Here is a 22,203-nt window from a genome sequence, read left to right on the forward strand (position 1 = left end):
TTGCTGGGTACAAGATGGGTGTTTAAGGAGCCTCTTCCCCACTCCCAGAAGAATGGGAGGTTGCGACACGCTGCAGAGAGTCCTCTCTTGGGCACTGCCCCTTGCAGCTGAAGAAGACATCCCTAGCTTTTGCAGAGCAAGGGGCAATCTACCCTTGCCTTGCAGCGTCTCTGCCCACAGCTCCCCCTGTCCTGCAAACAGAGAGCACAACCTCTGCTGTCCTCACGGCAAAAGCTATGAGTCTGTGGGAGGCTGCGAAGGCTGGGCACCCTGCAGGCTCTTAGGAACGGGCTTGTTCAGGACAGTGCTGTGCAGGGGAAGCAGGCAGGGACAGAAGATGGATGGCAGATGTCGGGATGTGTGGAATAAGTGCAGGAATGACCCACCGCTTCTACTCCACCTTCATCTCCCCTCTTTTGCCCCACCTCGGGGCTATGGCCACATGGGCATGTGCGGCAGGAACATGTGTCACATGTGGCCCACCCACCCGCAGCACAGCACTTGGCAGACAGAACCAGCCTGACATGGGCTGGATGGGAATCAGTCCCCTCTGTGATGCATTTCTGAGACAATGCTGGCACGCCTTTATAGACAGGTGTGAGGAGATATGCCTGGCTCTGGCATCGACTCCCAGGAGTGAGACAGGGAACAAGATAAAGGATGTTTAATAATCAATAACTTTCTTAAATATGGACTGTTAGAAGACTGTGGGTCAGAATATAATACTCTTATCCTCCCAGTTAGAAAGGCAGACGGAACCTGTCGTATAGTCCAGGACTTAAGGGCCTTCAACAGGATCACAAAAGATTTATACCCTGTAGTAGCCAACCCCTATAACCTTTTGACAAAATTAGAAAACAGTCAAGTTTGGTTCACAGTACTAGATTTAAAGGATGCTTTTTTTCTGCCTGCCCGTGGCGACTGAAAGCCAGAAACTCTTTGCCTTTGAATACGAAAATCCCAGGAGAGGACAAAAAAACTCAGCTTACTTGGACTGTCTTACTACAGGGGTTCAAGAATAGCACCAACATATTCAGGAAACAACTAGCCCATGATCTTGAGGCTTGGAAAACCCCTTCAGGGAAGGGGACACGGTTGCAATACGTAGATGACCTGTTGATAGATACTGAAGAAGAAAACGAATGTGTAGAATGGACTATTAGTTCACCAAATTTTCTGGGACTAATATTAGGAACCCAGCCTCTTTCGTCAGTAACTAAGTTTCCAAATTACCCATTTACTTTTGTATCGAGACCATGGAAATGGTATACGCCAGCTGACCAGACTTAAAGGATACACCCCTAGAACATGCAGAGGATTGGTATATAAATGACAGCAGCTTCGTTTGCCAGGGAGTTGGCCTCGCAGGATATGCAGTAAAAAAACTTAATAAGGTAATTGAGGCGAAGCCTCTTTCCCCTGGAGCATCAGCCCAAGAGGCAAAAAATCATCACCTTGATAAGAGCTCTTGAGCTGGCGAAAGGAAAAAGAATTAACATTTGGACAGATTCAAAATAGGCTTTTGGTGTGGTGCATGCACATGGGGAAATTTGGAAGGAGAGCGGACTCTTATCATCCCAAGGGAAATCAATTAAACATGCAGAAGAGATACTGAAGTTACTCCAAGCGGTATACCTGCCTACTAAAGCTGCTACTGTGCACTGTAAATGACATCAAACAGTTTGGTGGTGGTGGTGTTAATGTGTTTGGTATTCACAGAAGAGGAGCTTCTGCAAAAGCGGCTTCTGGTATGGAAGATGAGCCTCAGGGATTGTGAGGCAAAGAAGCAAAAGATTCCAGTCACTGGTTCCTTGAGGTCTATTTGGTCATCTGTTGGCAGGAACCTGACACAGCCTGGAAGGCTTGGCAGGGACAGTTGCAGTCTGCAAGGCCTGCTGGATTGTTCCTTCAGGCGTCCCTGAGAGACGGAGCTTTCAGGTGTCCTGAAAGGGCTCTTGGGCCAGACGCAGTGGAGCAGGCAGGTGCAGACAAGGAACCAGGAAGGTGGTAGAGGGCATGAAGCTGTATCAAGGAAAGAGACTTCCAAGCATACAGCTGGCTGTCAGGATGAAGACTTTCTCCAGCAAGGGGAGTACAGAGGGGAGAAGGGAAGGGTGGAAGGAGAGGGAAGGAAGCTCTGCATGTCTGGGAGCACACTGAAGATGAACTGTGATCCCTCTGCCGAATTTCCACACCTGTTGATTTGCTGGCCTCTCTGCAACGTGCTAGAGACTTGAAAGAAGCAGCGGGAGCAGGACTGTGTGGAGGTCTCTCTAGGGCTACACACAGCTCATGCAGTCAGGTGTGCCCCTTCCCTTGCCAGACATCAGCGTTGCTGGGTGTGCCGTCCTGACCCCTCACACCCAGCTGGGTCCGACCCACATCGGACCCTCAGCGTCTGACCCGGGAGAACTGACGGGCCTCAGCGGGGCCGGGCCAAGGCTGGGGCTTGGCTGGTGGGGGACCGCCCGGGGCTGCGGGGCGAGGTGGTCCCGGCGGGCGGAGCGGCAGCGCCCCCTGGGGGCTGTGCCCCTGCCTCGCCCCCGCCACACACGCCCGGCCCCGCCCGCCACGGTTCCTGCCCGGCCGCAGCCCCGGCTCCTCTCCCCGTGGCTCTCAGGGCGCAGTAATACACCGCCGCGTCCCGAAGCCGGGGCTGGGCGAGCCACAGGGCGCTGGACCGGCGGTCTGCTGCCACCCACAGCCACCCCTCCGGGTCTGACACTGGTCTGGAGTCTTTGCGACTGCTCACGAGCAATGCGGGGCCTCGGCCCGGGAGCTGACGGTACCACTGGATGAAGTCGCCGGTTTGGATGTTGGGGTGTGAGCAGGTGATGTTGATGCCGGTGCCATCCCTGGTCTGTGCCCACGGCTCCTGCTGCACCTGGGCTCTGCCTGTAGCCACTGCCAGGAAGAAAAGGAGGAGAAAACTCAGAAAAGGGCTTTGCTACCACCAAAATATCACGCAAGGGGAGAGGGGAGAAAAAAACGGTTGACAGCTGATGGGAGCATTTTCTCAGAAGAAAGCACACAAAGGCATTTCTCTGGGAATGGTTATTTGGGGACCAGGTCGGAGCAGGGCTGTTTGGAAGGAGGGTCCGAGCCGAGCCAGGAGGAGAAGGGAAGCAGGCAGGAACGAGTGGGGGTGTGCCGAAAGGAGAGGAGGAAGGCAGGGAGCAAGGCAAGGTGGGAGGGAACGGCCGGCTGAGCTCGCTGGAGGCAGACGGGACGGCTGCAGAGGGAGGACAGAGGGGAGCGAGGTCCGTGAGAAGCCGGCGGGCCAGCAGCGAGGGCAGCCCCGGCCCCCCGCAGCCCCCGTCCCGGCCCCGCCGCCGGCAGCCCCGCGCACCCAGGAGCACCGCGGCCAGCCCCGCCAGCCCTGCGGCCCGGCCCTGCCGCATCCCGCCGCTCCGCCGCCCGCGCCGCGCTGCCCCCGCCAGCCCCGGCTCTGCTCCGCCCGCGGCGCCTCCTCCCCGCCGCCGCCGCCCGGCGCCGCCAGCTCCGCCCCGGGGCCGCTCGGGGGCTGGCCCGGGCTGCGAGTGCTGGGCGCCTGGGGGCGGGCAGGGCTTGGGCTGCTGCCAGCGGGGCTCTGCCCGTCCTGCAGCCCAGCCCGGGACGCGGAGGTGTGCGGGGAAAGGCTGAGGCAGCTCCTTCGGCACGGGAGAGGAGAGGGGAGGGGAAGGGAGTGGGAGAGGGAGAAGGAGCGGAGAAAACAGCCGCCCGTCTGCAGCGTCCCCAGCAGGAGGGGTGAACAGACGGCAGTGGGCCGGGCCGGGGAGAACGTTGGTGCGGATCGCTGGTCCCGCAGCTGTGCTTGGCGCCGCCGCAGCTGCGGAAAGCCGGCAGCAGGAACGAGTCGTATGCTGGTACCCGGGGACATGTCACCCCGACAGCACACCGAGGCCCGGGGCCTCGTCAGCTGTTACAGCACATGGAGCTGGTGTCAGCAGTGGAGTGTTTCAGCCCAGGCCAAGAGGTGCAGCTGCCGCTTTCCCCTTTGCAGTCTCCACTGTTATGGAAATTGAGCACGTTTCTGCAGGACACACAGACAGGGATGTGCACGTGCCCCATTTGGGGAAGATGCACCCAGGATGGTACTGGCAGTAACTGGTTTTGGGGGCCCAAACCGTTGCTGACACATTTGTCTGGAGGCTGAGACCCCCTTCCCCTGCTCCAGTGGCTACACGGGGACCCCCTTGGCTCCAGCAGCTGACAGCACAGACCAGGAGTGGCCTCACCCCCAGTCTGACTCCAGCAGCTGGTGCCAAATCCACTCCTGCTGCTCCACCAGCAGCTGGCACTTTCTCCTTGCAGCACACATGCACATGGGACAGAGCGAGATTACGCAGAGGTAAAGAAAGATTCCAGAAGAGGACAGGACAGACAGCAGTGCTCAGGTGCAGGGCCCAGCCACACAAGCACGTGGAGTGGCTCCTTTTCCACCTTGCTCTGCCTCCCCTCATGTGCTCCTCCTGGCTCCTCTTGCCCTGCATGTCCCCTCATGGTTTTGTATAGGTCTGTCCCACACCCATCCCAACCTATGTCCTGGCCCACAGCTGTAACAGTTGCAAAGCCCAGGTTGATCTTCCTCGTAGTGGCACCTGTGGCTTCTTGATAGGCCAACAACTTGTGTGAATGGTGAGGTTTGTCTCTTGTCATTGTCTCCATGTTTGTTTTCTCTGGTCTCGGTCTCTGTATGCCCGTTGCTTGCCTCCCCTTTTCTTAGCATCCCAATTGACATGGTCCCCAATCTTAGAACCTCGCTGGCATAAACATGGCTACAGCGCCATGTACCCCCCACAAAAGGTGCAATGCCTCGGGGTTTGATCTCCTCACTGCCTCCCTCATTGTCTGTCATGAAGCAGGAGCATCACAACACTGGAGAAGTTGGGCGCCAGTTATGTTCAGGGAGATGTTGACAACGGGGTGGTGTAGCGGAGGGAATATGACCCCAGGAATGACACAACTGCAGCCAAGTGAGAATGAGTGAACAGTGTCTTGTGTCTCCTCGTAGGTCTATGTCCAGAGGGACACCTGGAGCACCCTGCAGGAGCTCAAGGAGGACAGGAAAACTGGTGGTGGTATTGTATTCAAGGAGCACACCAGTCCAGAAGCTCTCAGCAGAGGCTAGCTGTGTGATGGGTAGCAAGTCCCAGAAGAAGCTGCCAGTGACTGTGTAGGGCCAGTGCAGGGCAAACAAAAGGGTGTGCCACTTGTGCCAAGGAGGACAGCAGGAGCTCAGCCCAAAGGCCTCCCACCAGACAGGCACACACCTTCCCTCCCATGGCACTGGAGTACTGCAGTGGATGGCAGATGGCCACAGATCAGTTGTAGGCCATTAGTGTGAAGAGGAGATCCCAGTTTAGGCTCACTAGTGGGTGACGAAGAGCCAGACCACACAGCTAGAGAAGTAAATAGCCCTCTCTGCAGAGAAAGCATCTAAAACCATAAGTGGCATCCTGACCAAGACATGGCACATGTCAGTGAAAGGAGCAGTTGCCAAAGACAAACTACATGGGAGGGTGCAAGTGCTGGTTAGGCACCACCATCACCATCACTGGTGTATTCCCACTCTGGATCAAGAGGTAGATGTCTGAGACCAGGATGAAGAGCAGCAGCTCTCAGCTCTCAGACAAACCCAGCAGCAACAAAAGAAAGCACTCTGTAGGCCTTCCCCCACCCCTATGGGATGACAGCGGCAGCAGGAGGAAGGAGGAGATGGAGTTGCTGCTCAGGATTTATTGTCTTCCACCACTCGATATCTTCTGGACGAACAACACAGCAGGGCATCAGCAAGCCAGAATGTTCTTGCAGAGACAGTAGAAAGTAAGGTCACAACCCTGGACCTCAGAAGAGCAGCCTTTGGTCTCTTCGCTGTGTGTGTACACCTATCTCCGTGTGTGTGTGCCTGAGTATACTTCAGGATGCATCTAAGAGTGCCTGTGTGTGCACCCATGAGTTCATGCATCTTTATACATGAGCAGCAGTGTGCGTTTGTGCTGTTCTCTCCACCCGCTTTTGATGTCATGAGTGATATCGGTATGAGATCAAGGGTCACACTGGGATTTAACAGAAATAGTGATCTAGGAACAGCATCCCACCAAGGCTGAGACGTGGTGACTGTGCATGTTGCCCCATGCTTCCTGAGCAGTCCCAACTAGAGGCTGTCTGAAAAACCCTCCATATGATCACAGGCTGCACCTCCAGCACCCACATAGTCCAACCCTGTGTTCAGAGCAGATCTCATCAGATCAGGTTGCTCAGGATCAAGTCCAGGCAAAGTCTGAAGTCTTCCAAGGATGAAGATCCTTGGCAATCTGCTCCAGGACTCAACCACCTTCAGGGTAAATATTTCTTCCATATATCTAACTAGAACAAAGCATTTCTGAACTTGCACCTAGTGGCCCCAGTCTAAGTACGCTTCATCTCAGGAGTCCAGCTTCATCTCCTTTGCATCTTCCAGTGAAGTGGAAGTAGACAATACAAATGTCTGTTTGGCTTTCCCCGTGATGCTCACAGGGTCTGTCCTTCCTCCCAAAGCACAGCAAAACCAGGACCCATGTTCCTCTGATTCAATGCCACTTCTGTGCAAGGTTTCAGCCCCTGCATGACTCAGCACCAGGCCCATGAGTCAAAAAGTATGTGTGGCATTGGTTTCCCCATGGGGGACCTCTGTCCCACCCCAGACTCCACTGACAGCACACTGGCGGCAGATCCATGCAGGGCTGGGCCTTCTCGAAGAGGGCAGGATTTCTCAGCCTTTCTCCCTGTACATAAAGCTAATGCCATCCTTTTGAGGAACATTAGAGCCCCCTCTTTTCCTTCCCCTTTCACAACTTTACTGCTGAATGTGACATCATCCAGTGTGGAATAGCCTTTTGGACGGTTTAGGTCAGCTGCCCTGGTGATGTCTCCTCCCCACCTTTTGCCCACCTCCTGTCTCCTGGCTATGGGGTGCTTGGAGAGAGTCTTGATGCTGTGCCAGCACTGCTCCACTATAGCCTCAAAATTGGTTAGATGGCAGTGCTGTTCTAACTCCAAGTGCAGAGCACAACACTCAAGTGGCTGCTGTGGGGAATGTTAACTCTGTCCCAGGCAGCCGCAGTAGAGGCAAGTTCCCACAAGAGAGGAACATGTGCTTGAACATGACACAGTGTGCACTCAGCTGAGGCCCCCCTGGGAACAACCCGAGCAGAGTTTCTGGGCAGCATCTGGGTGAAGTACACTCTTTGATGTGGTACCCAGAGTGACTGCGCAGAGAGGGGACGTGGACTGGGAGTCTTGCAGAAGTCACTAGAGCCAGGGCTCTTGGGAAGACATGTCAGCTTTCTTGGGCCTTGCACTTAGAGCTTAAGAATCCCATTTGTTAGTGTGAGTAGCAGTGGTAAGGGAAAGTGCTGGAGTGCCCCTACTGATCAGCGGTGGGTGTCATGCAGAAATAAGCTTCCACCAGGTATGGAGAAGATGTATGATTATTTTATTTTTTATTTTTTAAATAAAAATGGCAGGCACAATGGTATGGGAGTGAAGAAGGAATTCGCTATGGACAGTATCTGCACTGTGTGTCTTGGGAAAACCCATCTGGCTCTGTCTGATGCTGCACAAAAGCAGGGTTCCAGCACCTGAAAGATTTACTCACTGTCTATATTCCTCTTCTTAATCTATCGTACAAAAACAGACACGATTTCCTGTTGGGCCTTTCTTTTGAGATCCAGAAAGGCCCCGCGCAAACTCTCCCCCCATACAGACATCCCTGGGTCAGAGCAGGAGGAGGCAAAATTGCCAGCAGGTTCTGCACAGGGGCAGTTTTAGGTAGGGTAGGGTCACAGGCAGGAGCTGGGACACCTCTGCCCAAAAGGGCCCCAAAATACCCCTAAAGAGTCATCCAGGCTAACATCATTTGCCTTTACTGGACTCTTCCAGCACGTGACTCTTCTGCCTACACTGACGTGTGTTGCCTGGAAATACTTGGGCCTCCCTACCTGCCACTCAAAAGTTGCCTTCTCTGGGGCAAAAGCACAGCATAAAGCAGGAAATGAAAAACAGCATCACAGGAAGGCAACACACAGCCCATATCATTAGGTGGGATGTTTTGCATTCAAGAGGAGCTTGTCAGAAAACAGTCCCTGCTTCAAGGGATGCCTCTGGACATGTGGCAGCTAAGGCGCACTATAAAAGGCAGCCCATCTCCGTGCTCTCTCATCCACTTCTCTGGCCTTCTTCTCGTGAAGACTCAGCAGGTGAGTGTGAAGCCCCTTCTTGTTCCCATCATCCTCCAAAAGCAGACCTCAGCTCCATGGACCTCTCAGCTGCTATCAGCTGTGTTCCATGCCAAATCTTGGGGCTGCTGGTTGTGGGAGAGTCAAGGGGTAGAAGGTTTGTCATGGAGGAAGGCTGAGCCTTTACTATGATGGCTCCTGTGCTAGGGTCTAGGTTGTAGCCAGATAGGCTCTGGTGGTTCTTTTTGGGCCCTGGCAGGATGAGGCCAAGAAGCGCTGGCACATCCATGCAGAGCCTCCAGCTCTCAGCACTGCCTGTGCCTTGGTTCCGTCAGGGTGTGGTGACATGCTTTTCCTCATTCATCCCCATGTTCTTCTTCCTCCCTGTCCTCTCTCCCAGGTGCACCTTCTGCCCCCAGACATGTCCTGCTATGACAAGTGCCAGCCGTGCCAGCCGTGCCAGCCCTGCGGCCCGACCCCGCTGGCCAGCAGCTGCAACGAGCCCTGCGTCAGGCAGTGCCAGAACTCCACTATCGTCATCCAGCCCTCCCCTGTGGTGGTGACCCTGCCCGGCCCCATCCTCAGCTCCTTCCCGCAGAACACCGCTGTGGGATCCTCCACCTCTGCTGCCGTTGGCAGCATCCTCAGCTGTGACGGAGTCCCCATCAACTCTGGCTGCTGTGACCTCTCCTGTATTACCAGCCGCTACTGTGGCAGCAGGTGCCGCCCCTGCTAAAGATGCCAGACAGTGCCCCAGACCAGGACCCCAGGAACTCAGAATATGCTGCTGGACAAAAATGGACAGAAGAACAAACTTTGTGTTGTTGTATTAAGAGGAGCTGACCATCTCTGGCTTGTCCTGTAATGACAGGAAGGGGCCAGCCTGGCTTCTCCGACAACGTGGCCAATGTCTATCTTTTTTGTTTTCTACTCACTCATTCTTTTTCTCTCTTTTCTTTGTTGCCCTCTGCTTTCTCTGAGGGCCCCAGAAACCAGCCTGGTGTGACCTGCAAGTCTCTCTCCATTTGTGGGCCAGGTAGATGGATGCCCTGTGGGAACTGTGCTGTAGGAGAAGCTGAAAAACTTTTGTCTGTTCCTCCTGCTCTCCACTCCCAGGGCCTCTTCTTGGAGTCACCTCATTTCCCTCCTGAGATTCAATAAACATTTGCAGCAACTGTGAGTGTGTCTTGGTCTGGTCTTTCCATCTGCATAGAGATGGCTAAATGAGAAAGCCATTCCTTACTGGGAATTAGTTGTGGCCAATGCCTCACTCCTCTAGGCGTTGGAGGGTGGGGCACACTGCAGCAATTCATCTTTCAGGCACTGTGTCTTGAAGCTGAGGAAGACATCCCTGGTTCCTCCACAGCCAATGGACACCAGTCCTTGACTCATGACGTCTCCACCTAGACACAGTCCCTTGATCTTGGAGGCCCCAAATCTTGGGGAAGAGTGTTCCTCTTGCTTTGGGTGGAGCTGTGTTGGGGACGGAGGCTCAGACAAAGATGTTCCCAAAGGATTGCAGTAACTGGGAATGGGTAATTGTCTTGGGGATGGCCCTCTGTCTCTACTCCACCTTTCCCTCTCTTCCACCACCTGATCATGAGTGGCATACCTGGGCATGGAGAGGAGGTACAGCTTCCTTGTGTGTCCCGATCACCTTTCAGCACAGCATCTGACATGGCCTACCATTTGCCAGGATGTGAAAGACTGAGGGGATACACAAGTTCATACTGCCGACAGCTATAGCAGGGAACCCTCTGCTCCCCTCCAAGCTCTCTGTGAGGTCCCCAGAAATGAGCCTGGAGTTACCTTCTAGCCTCTCCCCACTTGTGGGTTCAGTTAGATGGATGTCCTGTGTCAGTTCTGCCATAGGATGATTTTTGTCTGCTCCTGATGCTCTCCGCTGTCGGGGCCTCCTCTTGGAGTCACCTCATTTCCCTCCTGAGACTCAATAAACATTTGCAGGAACCCTGATTTTGTCCCTGTCTGGTCTTTCCATCTGCATAGAGATGGCCAAAGGAGAAAGTCGTTGCTTCCGTGGGAATTTTGGTGTCCTTCAGATGTCTGCCTTCAGAATGGTACTCTTTCAGGTCGTTATCAACCTGCTCCACTGATGGTTCCCCCATGGGCTGCATTGTGGAGATCTGCTCCACTGGGGTACCCACGGATTGCAGGGATACAACCTGCTCCTCCATGGGCCTCTCCACAGGCTTCAGGGGAACTTCTGCTCTGGCACAGTGAAACATCTCCTGCCCTCCTTCTTCACTGACCTTGGTGTCTGCATGGCTGTTTGTCACTCCTCTCTCTCCCAACTGCTGTTGTGCAGCAGGTTTTTTATTTTTATTTTTTTATCTTTCTCAAATCTGCTCTCACGGAGGCACAAACAACATCGTTCATGGTTTGGCTCTGGGCAGTGGTGGGTTCCTCTGGGGCCATCTGAAATTAGCCCTTATCTAACATGGGGCAGCTCCTGGGCTATTCTCATTGGTGTGTTAAAGGGTGTAGGCAATTAACTGTTATAAGTCCAGTCAGGTTCAGGGTACTGAACAATCACAATCACAGATTCACATATAACATAGCACAGTCTCTATCTCATCATGTTCCATGAGCTACTACAGACACACTTAAAGAGTTCGGTCGCATTCTACGAGAACTATCATGGCTAGGTTCAATGCAATCTAGTGCAATTTATTAAAGCAACAGGTACACAGGTTCTTTGGATTGCCAGTGATAAATACACTGTCTGCAAAGCACACTTAAATGCCAAAAATATGAATAACTCAGCCTGGCTACTAATGCGTTAAAAGGCACAAAGACCCTACAGAGATTTCTAAGTTTCCTGGGGAGGCACTTGGTGTAACCAAGTGTTCAGATCTTACCCAAAGGCGTCCCCATGGTGGGGGGAAGAGAGGTTCAGTCCATTGACTGATCCCAGAAGTCGCAATGGTATCTTCCCTAACATCCCCTTTCTCTTAAGCCAATTTATATTATTTTCTATCTTTTAGTTGTCTTTCTATCTTTGGGACTCTAGTCATGCATATCTTGGTTATGACTGGTGCAAAGTTTTCTCGCTTTCATTTAAAGGTATAGGCTCCAAGAAATTCAGAGCGTATGCTCAGTGAGGGGTGGCCGCACCTTGGAGGTGGGTGGCTTTTGGGATGGAGGTGTGTTTTGGTATTATAATGATATTATAATGAGCAAAGTTCACTAGAGTACAGCATTTTGTCAAAAATATGACAGGTCGTTGGCTCAGGGTAGCAAATGTGCAGCTTATCGGTCTCAGTGTGCACAAGAACAATCAAGTCTCCATCTCGTCACAGAGCCTAGCTGCGGTGTCTCTAGTCTGCTCTACACTCTGTACTGGTCCTTACAGTCAGCACACCAGGTTTCCCTGGTGTGATTAACATCTAAAGTTGGAAACCTAGGGAACCTTTATGTAGTGCAGCTACACTCCACCCTGGAAGCTTCTTCAATGTTGTACCTTTTCTTTAAAATGTGAATATCAGTTTAATTTCCAAGTTATTTTAGGCAATTATTCCACACTCATAGAGGCCACCCCTGCAGCTCCCTGCTACCAAAACCTTGCCACATAAACCCAAGACATTGCTGCTTCAAATTGACTTGATTCATTTCTCCTTCAGCAATTTCTGCAACTTGCTGTGTAGGACTGCATAGAGCAGCCTTCCACTTCTGATGCTTTCCCACAATACAACAGGACCCATCAGTGAACAGGGCACATTGCTTCTCATTTTCTGGCGGTTTGGGGTACAGTGAGGCTTCTTCAGCATGCCACTTCCTCCTCTGGTGATATTATGAAATTTTGCCTTCTGGCCACGGTCACTTCCAAGATTCCTGGGTGACTGTGTTTTTCTACCTGTTGTGTGATCACTGTGGCCTGCTTGCTCCACATAGCAGCAGTTGCATGATGTGTAGAGGGAACCCTGCCTTTGAATATCCAGCCCAGCACCGGCAGACAGGGTGCCTCAAGGAACTGTGCTTCGGTACCAGCTGCTTCTGAAGCAGCTCAAACCTCTTCATGTGCTTCCAGTATCTATTTTTCAGTTGGAATATAGCAGGCCTTAGATCCTCTGTATCCCCAGCTCCAAAACCCTAGGAGTTTCCCTCAAGTCTCCCTGGGGTCTTTTAGCCAGAGATCCCAGGTGAGGCCATTCTTCCTGGCTGCAGTGTAGAGTATGTTTTATACATTATGTCCTGCCTGGACTGGCCCAAGAGGTACTGCATGAACTGTCTCCCATGTAATTTGTTCAAAGGCTTGTCATTGCTCAGGGCCCCATTTGAATCATTTGTCTTCCAGGTCACTTGGTAGAGAGGGCTTACAATCAGTCTGTAATTTGGAATATGAATTCTCCAGAAGCCCACAATGCCTAAGAAAGCTTGTGTTTCCTTTTTGCTAGTTGGTAGAGTTATTTTAATGATCACATCCACTGGGATCTGAAGTTCATCTTGCCTTTTTATTCCTAAAAACTGTATCTCCTGTGTGGGTCCTTTGACCTGAGGCTGAGAGGAAGAGGCACAGGACTTAGGAGACACTCTGTAGCAGTGGGGGAAAGGCCAGGGAAGGAGAGGTGCAGCCATGGAGTGAAAAGAGATTTCCCAAAGATAAAGATGAAGAAAGGATGAAGGCAGATCAAAGTGGCCATGAAGAAGCTGAGATTGAAGGAACGAGAGCAGTTTGGTGGAGGCGATGTTATTGTGTTGTTTTTATTCACAGAAGAAGAGCTTCTGAAAAAGTGGCTTCTGGTATGGAAGACAAGCCCTCACACATCCTGGAAGGCTTGGCAGTCTGCAAGGCCTGCGGGGTTGTTCCTTCAGGCATCCCTGAGAGCTGGAGCCTTCGGGTGTCCTGAGGGGGCTTTGGGGCCAGACACAGTGGAGCAGGCAGCTGCAAGTAAGGCAGGCAAGGAAAGGTGGAGGTGGTACAGGAGACGCAGGCATCCAGGAAACAGACTCACAAGCGTATGGCTGTGGCAGATGGGTCGGGCCTTTCTCTGCAGGGTGTTAGCGAGGCGATCAGCTCTGAGGCAGATGCATTCTGCAGTGGAGTGGGGGATCATGTAGAATGTTTCCCTTGATTGAGGCCCCTTTGAGGCAGTTGAGGGAGCCACCAGAACCTGGCAGCCCTCATGTGGGTGGCTGACAAAGCTTGGGTGGAGCCAGGAGCGGTAGAGGCAGGCCATTTAAATCAGGCATAGCTGACATTTTACAGTCCCTTGCCAAGGCGACCGGCTCCCATGCAGACACGTTCTGCAGCAGAGCAGGGGATTGCAGCGTGCAGGGGTTTCTCTTCATCAAGGCCACTTCAGGCAGCTGAGGTAGCTGTCCAGATGTGACCAAAGAGCAATCAAAAGGGACATAAGGACTTTGGGGTGATTGATTGAAGGATCAGGTGCACAGGGAGCATTTTCCTCTATCCTTCCAGTAGCAGGGATCAATACTGAAAGGAACAGGTGAACCCAACTGATCAATACATGGCTCCAAGGCTGGTGCCACCAGCACAGTTTTGGGTTTCTTGATCATGGGAAGGTCTACATGACACCGAACCCACTGACTCCTGATGGGGAGCACCTTTCTCTGAGGAATTTTTGCCCAGGAACTAGCAGGGCTGATTGGCAGGGATTTAAACTAGGTTTGAAGGGGGAAAGGGACAAAACGAGGCCCACCAGTGAAAAGTTATGGGACTGCACACCAGTATTTGAGGGACTGCATGCTAGTGAGTCCCTTCAGGCTGCCCCACGAGGGGCTGAGTTGAATGAAAGACATCTGAAATGTTTCTATACAAACAAGCAGCACGAGAAACACTAATGCACATAGTATGGAAAACAAACAGGAAGAACTGGAGATCTGTGTGCAGTCACAAGGCTATGATCTCATTGTAATCACAGAGACATGGTGGGACAGCTCCCATGACTAGAATACTGTCATGGAAGGCTACATGCTTTTTAGAAAAGACTTTTCAGGAAGGCAAGGAGGTGGAGTTGCTCTTTATGTGAGAGAGCAGCTGGAATGTGTGGAGCTCTGCCTAGGGGTGGGTGAAGAGTGAGTTCAGAGCTTATGGGTAAGGATTAAAGGGCAGGCCATGGCTGACAGTATTGTGGGTGTTTGCTACAGGCCACCTCATCAGGAAGAGGAGGTAGATGAAACCTTTTTCAGACAGCTCAAAATAGCTTCTCAATCACAAGCCCTGGTTCTCATGGGGGTTTTCAGCCACCCTGATATCTGCTGGGAAGATCACACAGCTAGGCACAAACTGTCCAGGAGGTTCCTGCAGTGCATTGATGACAACTTTTTGACACAGGTGGTGGTGGAGTCAAAAAAGAGAAGTGTGCTGCTGGACCTTGTATTAATGAATGAGGAAGGACTAGTTGGAGATGTGAGGGTTGGGGGCAGCCTTGGTTGCAGAGACAATGATATGGTGGAGTTCAGGATCTTGTGAGGAGGAAGCAGGGCAAAATGTAGGATTGTGACCCTGGACTTCAGGAGAGCAAACTTTGGCCTCTTAAGGGATCTACTTGGAAGAATCCCATGGGTTAGGGCCCTAGAAAGAAGGATGGTCCAAGACAGCTGGTCAATATTCAAGCATCACTTCCTCCAAGCTCAAGATCAGTGCATCCCTCTGAGTAAAAAGGCAAGCAAAGGGGGCAGGAGACCTGCACAGTTGAGCAGGGAGCTCCTAGCAAAGCTCAGATGGAAGAAGGAAGTTTACAGCATGTGGAAAAAGGGACAGGCCACTTGGCAGAAATATAGGGTCACTGTTAGGGTATGCAGGAACACAACAAGGAAGGCCAAGGCCTATTTGGAATTAGATCTGGCAAAGAATGTTAAAGACATTAAGAAAGGCTTCAGAGTTGCTGAATGCCTTTTCTGCTTCAGTGTTTACTGTTAAGATCAGACCTCAGGAATCTCAGACCCTGGAGACAAGAGAAGAAGTGCGGAGTAAGGAGGACTTTCCCTTGGCCGAAGAAGATCAGGTCAGAGATCATTTAAGCAAACCTGATATCCACAAATCCATGTGCCCCGATGGAATGCACCCACAGGTGCTGAGGGAACTGGCTGATGTTATTGCTAGGCCACTCTCCATCAGCTTTGAAAGGTTGTGGAGAACAGGAGAGGTGCCTGAAGACTGGAAGAGAGCCACTATCATGCCAGTCTTCAAAACGGGCAAGAAGGAGGACCCAGGCAACTACAGGCCAGTCAGCCTCACCTCCATCCCTGGAAAGGTGATGCAACAGCTCATTCTGGAGGTCATCTCCAGGTATGTGGAGGATAAGAAGGTGATCAGCAAGTCAGCATGGATTCACCAAGGGGAAATCATGCTTAACCAATCTGATAGCATTCTATGATGAGAAGACTAGCTGGGTAGATGAGGGAAGAGCAGTGGATGTGGTCTACCTTGAATTCATCAAGGCTTTTGACAGTGTCTCCCATTATATCCTCATAGACAAGCTGAGAACGTGCAGCCTAGATGAGTGGACAGTGAGGTGGATTGATAATTGGCTGGATGACAGAGTTCAGAGGGTTGTACTCAGTGGTGCAGTGTCTAGTTGGAGGCCCATAGCTAGCGGTGTCCCCCAGGGGTCAGTACTGGGTCCAGTGTTGTTCAACTTATTCATCAATGACCTTGACTGTGGAACAGAGTGCACCCTCAGCAAGTTTGCTGATGACATGAAGCGCGGAGGAGTGGCTGATACCCCAGAGGGATCTCAGCAGACTGGAGGGTTGGGCCAAGAGGAATCTCATGAAGTTCAACAGGGGCAAGTGCAGGCTCCTGCATGAAGGGATGAATAACCCCAAGCACCGGTACAGGCTGAGGGCTGACCTGCCACAGAGCAGTTCTGCAGAGAGGGACTGGGGAGTCCTGGTGGACAGCAGGCTGACCATGAGTCAGCAAAATGCACTTGTGGCCAAGAAGGCCTACAGTATCCTGGGGTACATTTGGAAGAGTGTTGTCAGAAGGTCAAGGGAGGTCATCCTCCCCCTCTATTCAGCCCTGGTGAGGCCACACCTGGAGTATTGTGTCCAGTTCTGGGCTCTCCAGTACAAGAGGGACATTGAACTTCTGGAGTGAGTCCAGAGGAGGGCTATGAAGATTAGTAGAGGACTGGAGCACCTGTTGTACAAGGACAGGCTGAAAGAACCAGGCCTGTTTAGCCCGGTAAAGAAAAGACTGAGGGGAAACATCATCAATGTGTATAAACATCTGAGGGCACATCTTTACTGTGAGGGTGACAGAGCACTGGGACGGGTTGCCCAGAGAGGTTGTGAAGTCTCCTTCTCTGGAGATATTCAAAACCCTCCTGGATGCTGTCCTGCACAATGTGCTCTAAGTGATCCTGATCAGCAGGGGAGTTGGACTAGATGATCTTCAGAGGTCCCTTGCAACCTCAGCCATTCTGTGATTCTGTGATTCTGTGGAAGAAGCTGTGGGAGCAGGACTGTGTGGAGGTCTCTCTAGTACCACACACAGCTAATGCAGTCAGGCACGCCCCTCTCCTTGCCCAACATCGCTGGATGTGCCATCCTGACCAATAAACAGGAGTTGGAAGCCATTGTGTGGCAGGCAAACTAGCACGTAGTTGCCATCACTGAAACGTGGTGGGACCACTCCCATGACTGGAGTGATGCAATGGATGGCTACAAGCTCTTCAGAAGGGACAGGCAACTAAGGAGGGGAGGTGGTGTGGCTCTCTATATTAGAGAGTGTTTTGACACTGTTGAGATTGGGGTTGGGAATGATAAGGTAGAGTCCCTGTGGATAAGGATCAAGGGGCTGGCCAACAAGGCAGACATCCTGGTGGGGGTCTGTTATAGACTGCCAAACCAGGATGAAGAGATGGATGAGGAGTTCTATAAGTAGCTGGCAGAAGTCACTCAATCACCAGTGCTTGTCCTCATGGGAGACATTAACTTCCCAGACATATGCCGTAAGGAAGCAGTATGGAAGGTTCTTGGAGTGCGTGGAAGACAGCTTCCTGACTCAGCTGGTTAGTGAGACTACCAGAGAGGGTGCCCTGCTAGACTTGCTGTTCACGAACAGAGAAGGACTGGTGGAAGATGTGGTGGTAGGGAGTTCTCTTGGGCAGAGTGACCATGAAATGGTAGAGTTCCCTATTGTCGGTGAAGCCAGAAGCGGGTGTCAGTAAAACTGCCACCTTGGAATTCCGGAGGGCAGACTTTGAATTGTTCAGGACACTGGTAGGGAGGATCCCTTGGGAGTCAGTCCTCAAGGGCAGAGGGGTCCAGGAAGGCTGGACACTCCTCAGGAAGGAAGTCTTAAAGGCACAGGAGCAGGCTGACCCTCTGTGCCATAAGATGGGCCGGCAGGGAAGAAGACTGGTGTGGCTGAACAGGGACCTTTTGCTGAGTGTCCAGGAGAAAAAGAGAGTTTATGTCTGATGGTAGAAGGAGCAGGCAACTCGGGGAGTGTACAACGAAGTTGACAGCATATGCAGAGAAAAAATCAGGAAGGCCAAAGCCCAGCAAGAGCTCAACCTGGCCACTATGGTTAAGGATAACTACAAATTTTATAAATATATTAATGGCACGAGGAGGGCCAAGGAGAATCTCCATTCTTTACTGGATGGAACATTCTTTACTGGGGAACATGACTACTGAGGATAAGTAAAAGTCTGAGGTTCTTAATGCCTTCTTTACATCTGTCTTTACTCACCAAATCACTTATCCATGAGGTACTCAGACCTGGAAGTCTGGGATGGGGAGCAGAAGAAACCTCCCCACAGTTCAGGTGGAAACAGTTAGAGACCTGCTGCTCCACCTGGACTGTCACAAGTCCATGCGGCCAGATGGGATCCATCTGAGGGTACTGAGGGAGTTGGCGGATGTGATTTATGGGCCGCTTTCCATCATCTATCAGTGGACATGGTCATCTGGAGAGATGCCAGGAAAGGTGATGGAACAGGTCATCTGGAATGCAATCATGCAAGGTATGCGGGACAAGGAGGGGATCAGGCCCAGTCAACATGTGTTCATGTGTTCATGGTCCTGCCTGACCAACCTCATCTCCTTCTATGACCAGTGACCCGCCTGGTGGGTAAGGGAAAGCCTGTTGACATAGTCTACCTAGACTTCAGCAAGACATTTAACATGGTCTCCCACAGTATTCTCCTGGAGAAGCTTGCAGCTCATGGCTTGGACAGGTACACTCTTTGCTGGGTTAAAAATTGACTGGACGGCCGGGCCCAGAGAGTAATGGTGAATGGAGCGAAATCCAGCTAGTGACCAGTCGGTCATAAGTGGTGTTCCCCAAGGGTCGATGTTGGTGCCCATCCTCTTAAATATCTTTACTGATGATTTGGATGAGGGAATGGAGTGCACCCTCAGTAAGTTTGCAGACAACACCAAGCTGGGGGGAAGTATTGATCTGCTGGAGGGTGGGAAGGCCCTGCAGAGGGACCTGGACAGGATGGGTTGATAGGCAGAGGCAAATGGTTCAACATGGCTAAGCTCCAGGTCCTGCAGTTTGGTCACAACAACCCCGTGTAGTGATACAGGTTTAGGGCGGAGTGGCTTGAAAGCTGTGTAGAGGAAAAGGATCTGGGGGGGCTGATTGATGCTCACCTGAACATGAGCCGGCAGTGTGCCTAGATGGCCAAGAAGGCCAATGGCATCCTGGCTTGTATCAGGAATAGTGTAGCCATCAGGAGCAGGGAGGTGATTTTTCCCCTGTACTCTGCTCTGGTGAGGCCGCACCTCAAGTACTGTGTTCAGTTTTAGGCCCCTCACTACTAGAAAGTCATCAAGGCCCTGGAACATGTCCAGAGAAGGGCTACAAAGCTGGTGAAGGGCCTGGAAACAAGTCCTGTGAGGAGCTGCTGAGGGAACTTGGGTTGTTTAGTCTGGAGAAAAGCACTTTGTGGGGAGCCAGGGGTTGGCCTCTTCTCGCAGGTAGCTAGTGATAAGACTAGAGGGAACGGCCTCAAGTTGCGCCAGGGGAGGTTTAGTTTGGAAATGAGGAGACATTTCTTCTCAGAAAGAGTAGTCAGGCATTGAAACAGGTTGTCCAGGGAAGTGGTGGCGTCACCATCCCTGGGGGTGTTCAAGGAAAGGTTGGATGTGGTGCTTAGGAACATGTTAGTGGGTGATATTGGTGGTAGAGTGATGGCTGGACCAGATGATTTGGAAGGTCTTTTCCAACCTTAATGATTCTATGATTCCATGAGTCTATGGGTCTGACCCCCATTGGATCCCCCAGCATTTGACCGGAAAAACTGAAGTGCCTCAGCAGGGCCAGGCTGGCAGGGGAACCCCAGGGGCTGTGGGTCAACGGGGTACTTTCTGGCAGGGTAGCAGAGTCCCGGGGGGGCTGTGCCCCCACCCTGCACCCACCACATGCCCGGCCCTGCCCACCATGGTTCCTGCCCAGCCACAGCCCCCGCTCCTCTCCCCATGGCCCTCAAGGCACAGTAATACACCGCCGCGTCCCTGTGCTGGGGCCAGTCAAGCCACAGGGTGCTGGACCAGCAGTCTGCTGCCAGGAAGAACCACCCCTCCAGGTTTGCCACTGGTTTGGAGCCTTTGTGACTGCTCAGGAGGAATGCATGGCCTCAGCCCAGAAGGTGATCGTACCACTGGATGAACTCACCGGTTAGTATGTTAGGTTGTGAACAGGTGCCCTCACTGGTCTCTGTACATGGCTCCTGCTGCACCTGGGCTCTGCCTGCAGCCACTGCTGAGAAGAAAAGGAGGAGAAAACTCAGAAAATTTTGTGGCTTTGCTGCCACAAAAAAATGTCACGTGGGGAGAGGGAGATGAAAAAGGTTGACAGATGATGGGAGCATTTTCTCACTAGAAAGCACACAAAGGCATTTCTGAGAGGGGAGAGGGAGAGGGGCGGGAGAGGCAAAGCAGCTGCCCATCTACAGTGTCCCCTTCAAGAGGGGCAAGTGGAGGCTGAGACTCCCTTCCCTGCTCCAGAAGCTGCACAAGAACCCCCTGGCTCCAGCAGCTGACAGCACAGACCAGGGTCAGACTCATCCCCAGTCAGACTCCAGCAGCTGGTGCCAAATCCACTCCTGCTGCTCCACCAGCAGCCGGCACTTCTTGCAGCACACATGCACATGGGACAGAGCGAGATTACGTAGAGGTAAGGAAAGATTCCAGAAGAGGACAAGAAATATCGTGGAGCTCAGGCGCAGGGCCCAGCCAGACAAGCATGTGGATTGGCCCCTTTTACACCCCACTCTGTCTGCCCTCATGTGCTCCTCCCGGTTCCCCTTGCCAAGCATGTGCCCTCACGGGTTTGTATAGGTCTGTCCTGCACCCTTTCCAACCTATGTCCTGGCCCACAGCTGTAGCAGTTGCAAGGCCCAGGTTGATCTTCCTCGTAGTGGCACCTGTGGCTTCTTGGTAGGCCTACAACTGGTGTGAATTGCGAAGTTTGTCTCTTGTCATCACCTCCATGTTTTCTTTGGTGTTGGTCTCTGTATACTTGTTGATTGCCTCCTCTTTTCCTAGCATCCCAATTGACAAGGTCCCCTGATAACCTTGCTGGCAAAAACACAGCCACAGTCCTGTGTACGCCCCACAAGTGATGAAGGTTTGGTCTCCTCACTGCTTCCCTCATTATCTGTCATGAAGCAGGAGCATCACAGCACTGGAGAATATGTACGCAACTTTGTTGAGGGAGACCTTGGCAATGGGGTGGGTATAGAGATGGCAGTGCAGCCCCAGGCATGACACAAGTGCAGCCAAGTGAGAGTGAGTGGATAGTGTCTTGTGTCTCCTCATAGGTCTATGTCCAGAGGGACACCTGGAGCACCCCACAAGAGCACAAGGAGGACAGGAAAACTGGTGGTGGTATTGTATTCAAGGAGCACACCAGTCCAGAAGCTCTCAGCAGAGGCTAGCTGTGTGATGGGTAGCAAGTCCCAGAAGAAGCTGCCAGTGACTGTGTAGGGCCAGTGCAGGGCAAACAAAAGGGTGTGCCACTTGTGCCAAGGAGGACAGCAGGAGCTCAGCCCAAAGGCCTCCCACCAGACAGGCACACACCTTCCCTCCCATGGCACTGGAGTACTGCAGTGGATGGCAGATGGCCACAGATCAGTTGTAGGCCATTAGTGTGAAGAGGAGATCCCAGTTTAGGCTCACTAGTGGGTGACGAAGAGCCAGACCACACAGCTAGAGAAGTAAATAGCCCTCTCTGCAGAGAAGGCATCTAAAACCATAAGTGGCATCCTGACCAAGACATGGCACATGTCAGTGAAAGGAGCAGTTGCCAAAGACAAACTACATGGGAGGGTGCAAGTGCTGGCTAGGCACCACCATCACCATCACTGGTGTATTCCCACTCTGGATCAAGAGGTAGATGTCTGAGACCAGGATGAAGAGCAGCAGCTCTCAGCTCTCAGACAAACCCAGCAGCAACAAAAGAAAGCACTCTGTAGGCCTTCCCCCACCCCTATGGGATGACAGCGGCAGCAGGAGGAAAGAGGAGATGGAGTTGCTGCTCAGGATTCATTGTCTTCCACCACTCGATATCTCCTGGACGAACAACACAGCAGGGCATCAGCAAGCCAGGATGTTCTTGCAGAGACAGTAGAAGGTAAGATCACAACCCTGGACCTCAGAAGAGCAGCCTTTGGTCTCTTCGCTGTGTGTGTACACCTATCTCCGTGTGTGTGTGCCTGAGTATACTTCAGGATGCATCTAAGAGTGCCTGTGTGTGCACCCATGAGTTCATGCATCTTTTTTACATGAGCAGCAGTGTGCGTTTGTGCTGTTCTCTCCACCCGCTTTTATGTCATGAGTGATATCGGTATGAGATCAAGGGTCCACACTGGGACTTAACAGAAACAAAAATTGAGAGATAATTATTCTCTACTTCCTATCAGCAACTAATTTTTCAAGAAGTAATGTTCGTCCATGTCTTGGGGAGAAAGGCCTCAATATGCCTAGCCATTTTCTGAGAGGAACATAAGAGTCGTCGTGTCCCGTGTCCGTTCCCGCC

At 52.2% G+C, this 22,203-nt stretch overlaps 1 protein-coding gene across 1 annotated transcript; it reads left to right on the plus strand.

Moving 5' to 3' along the window:
• Positions 1 to 2,914: 2,914 nt before the first annotated feature.
• On the plus strand, positions 2,915 to 13,674 carry LOC310885834 (feather keratin Cos1-2-like). Its single transcript, XM_083809642.1, has 2 exons — positions 2,915 to 8,240; positions 8,620 to 13,674. The coding sequence occupies exons 1-2, from the start codon at positions 8,088 to 8,090 to the stop codon at positions 8,953 to 8,955; spliced, it is 489 nt and encodes a 162-aa protein (XP_083665768.1). The 5' UTR covers positions 2,915 to 8,087; the 3' UTR covers positions 8,956 to 13,674.
• The last annotated feature ends 8,529 nt before the right edge of the window (positions 13,675 to 22,203 follow it).

The sequence above is a fragment of the Anser anser genome (assembly GCF_964211835.1).
Source record: "Anser anser genome assembly, chromosome: 23".
Lineage (NCBI taxonomy): Eukaryota > Metazoa > Chordata > Aves > Anseriformes > Anatidae > Anser > Anser anser.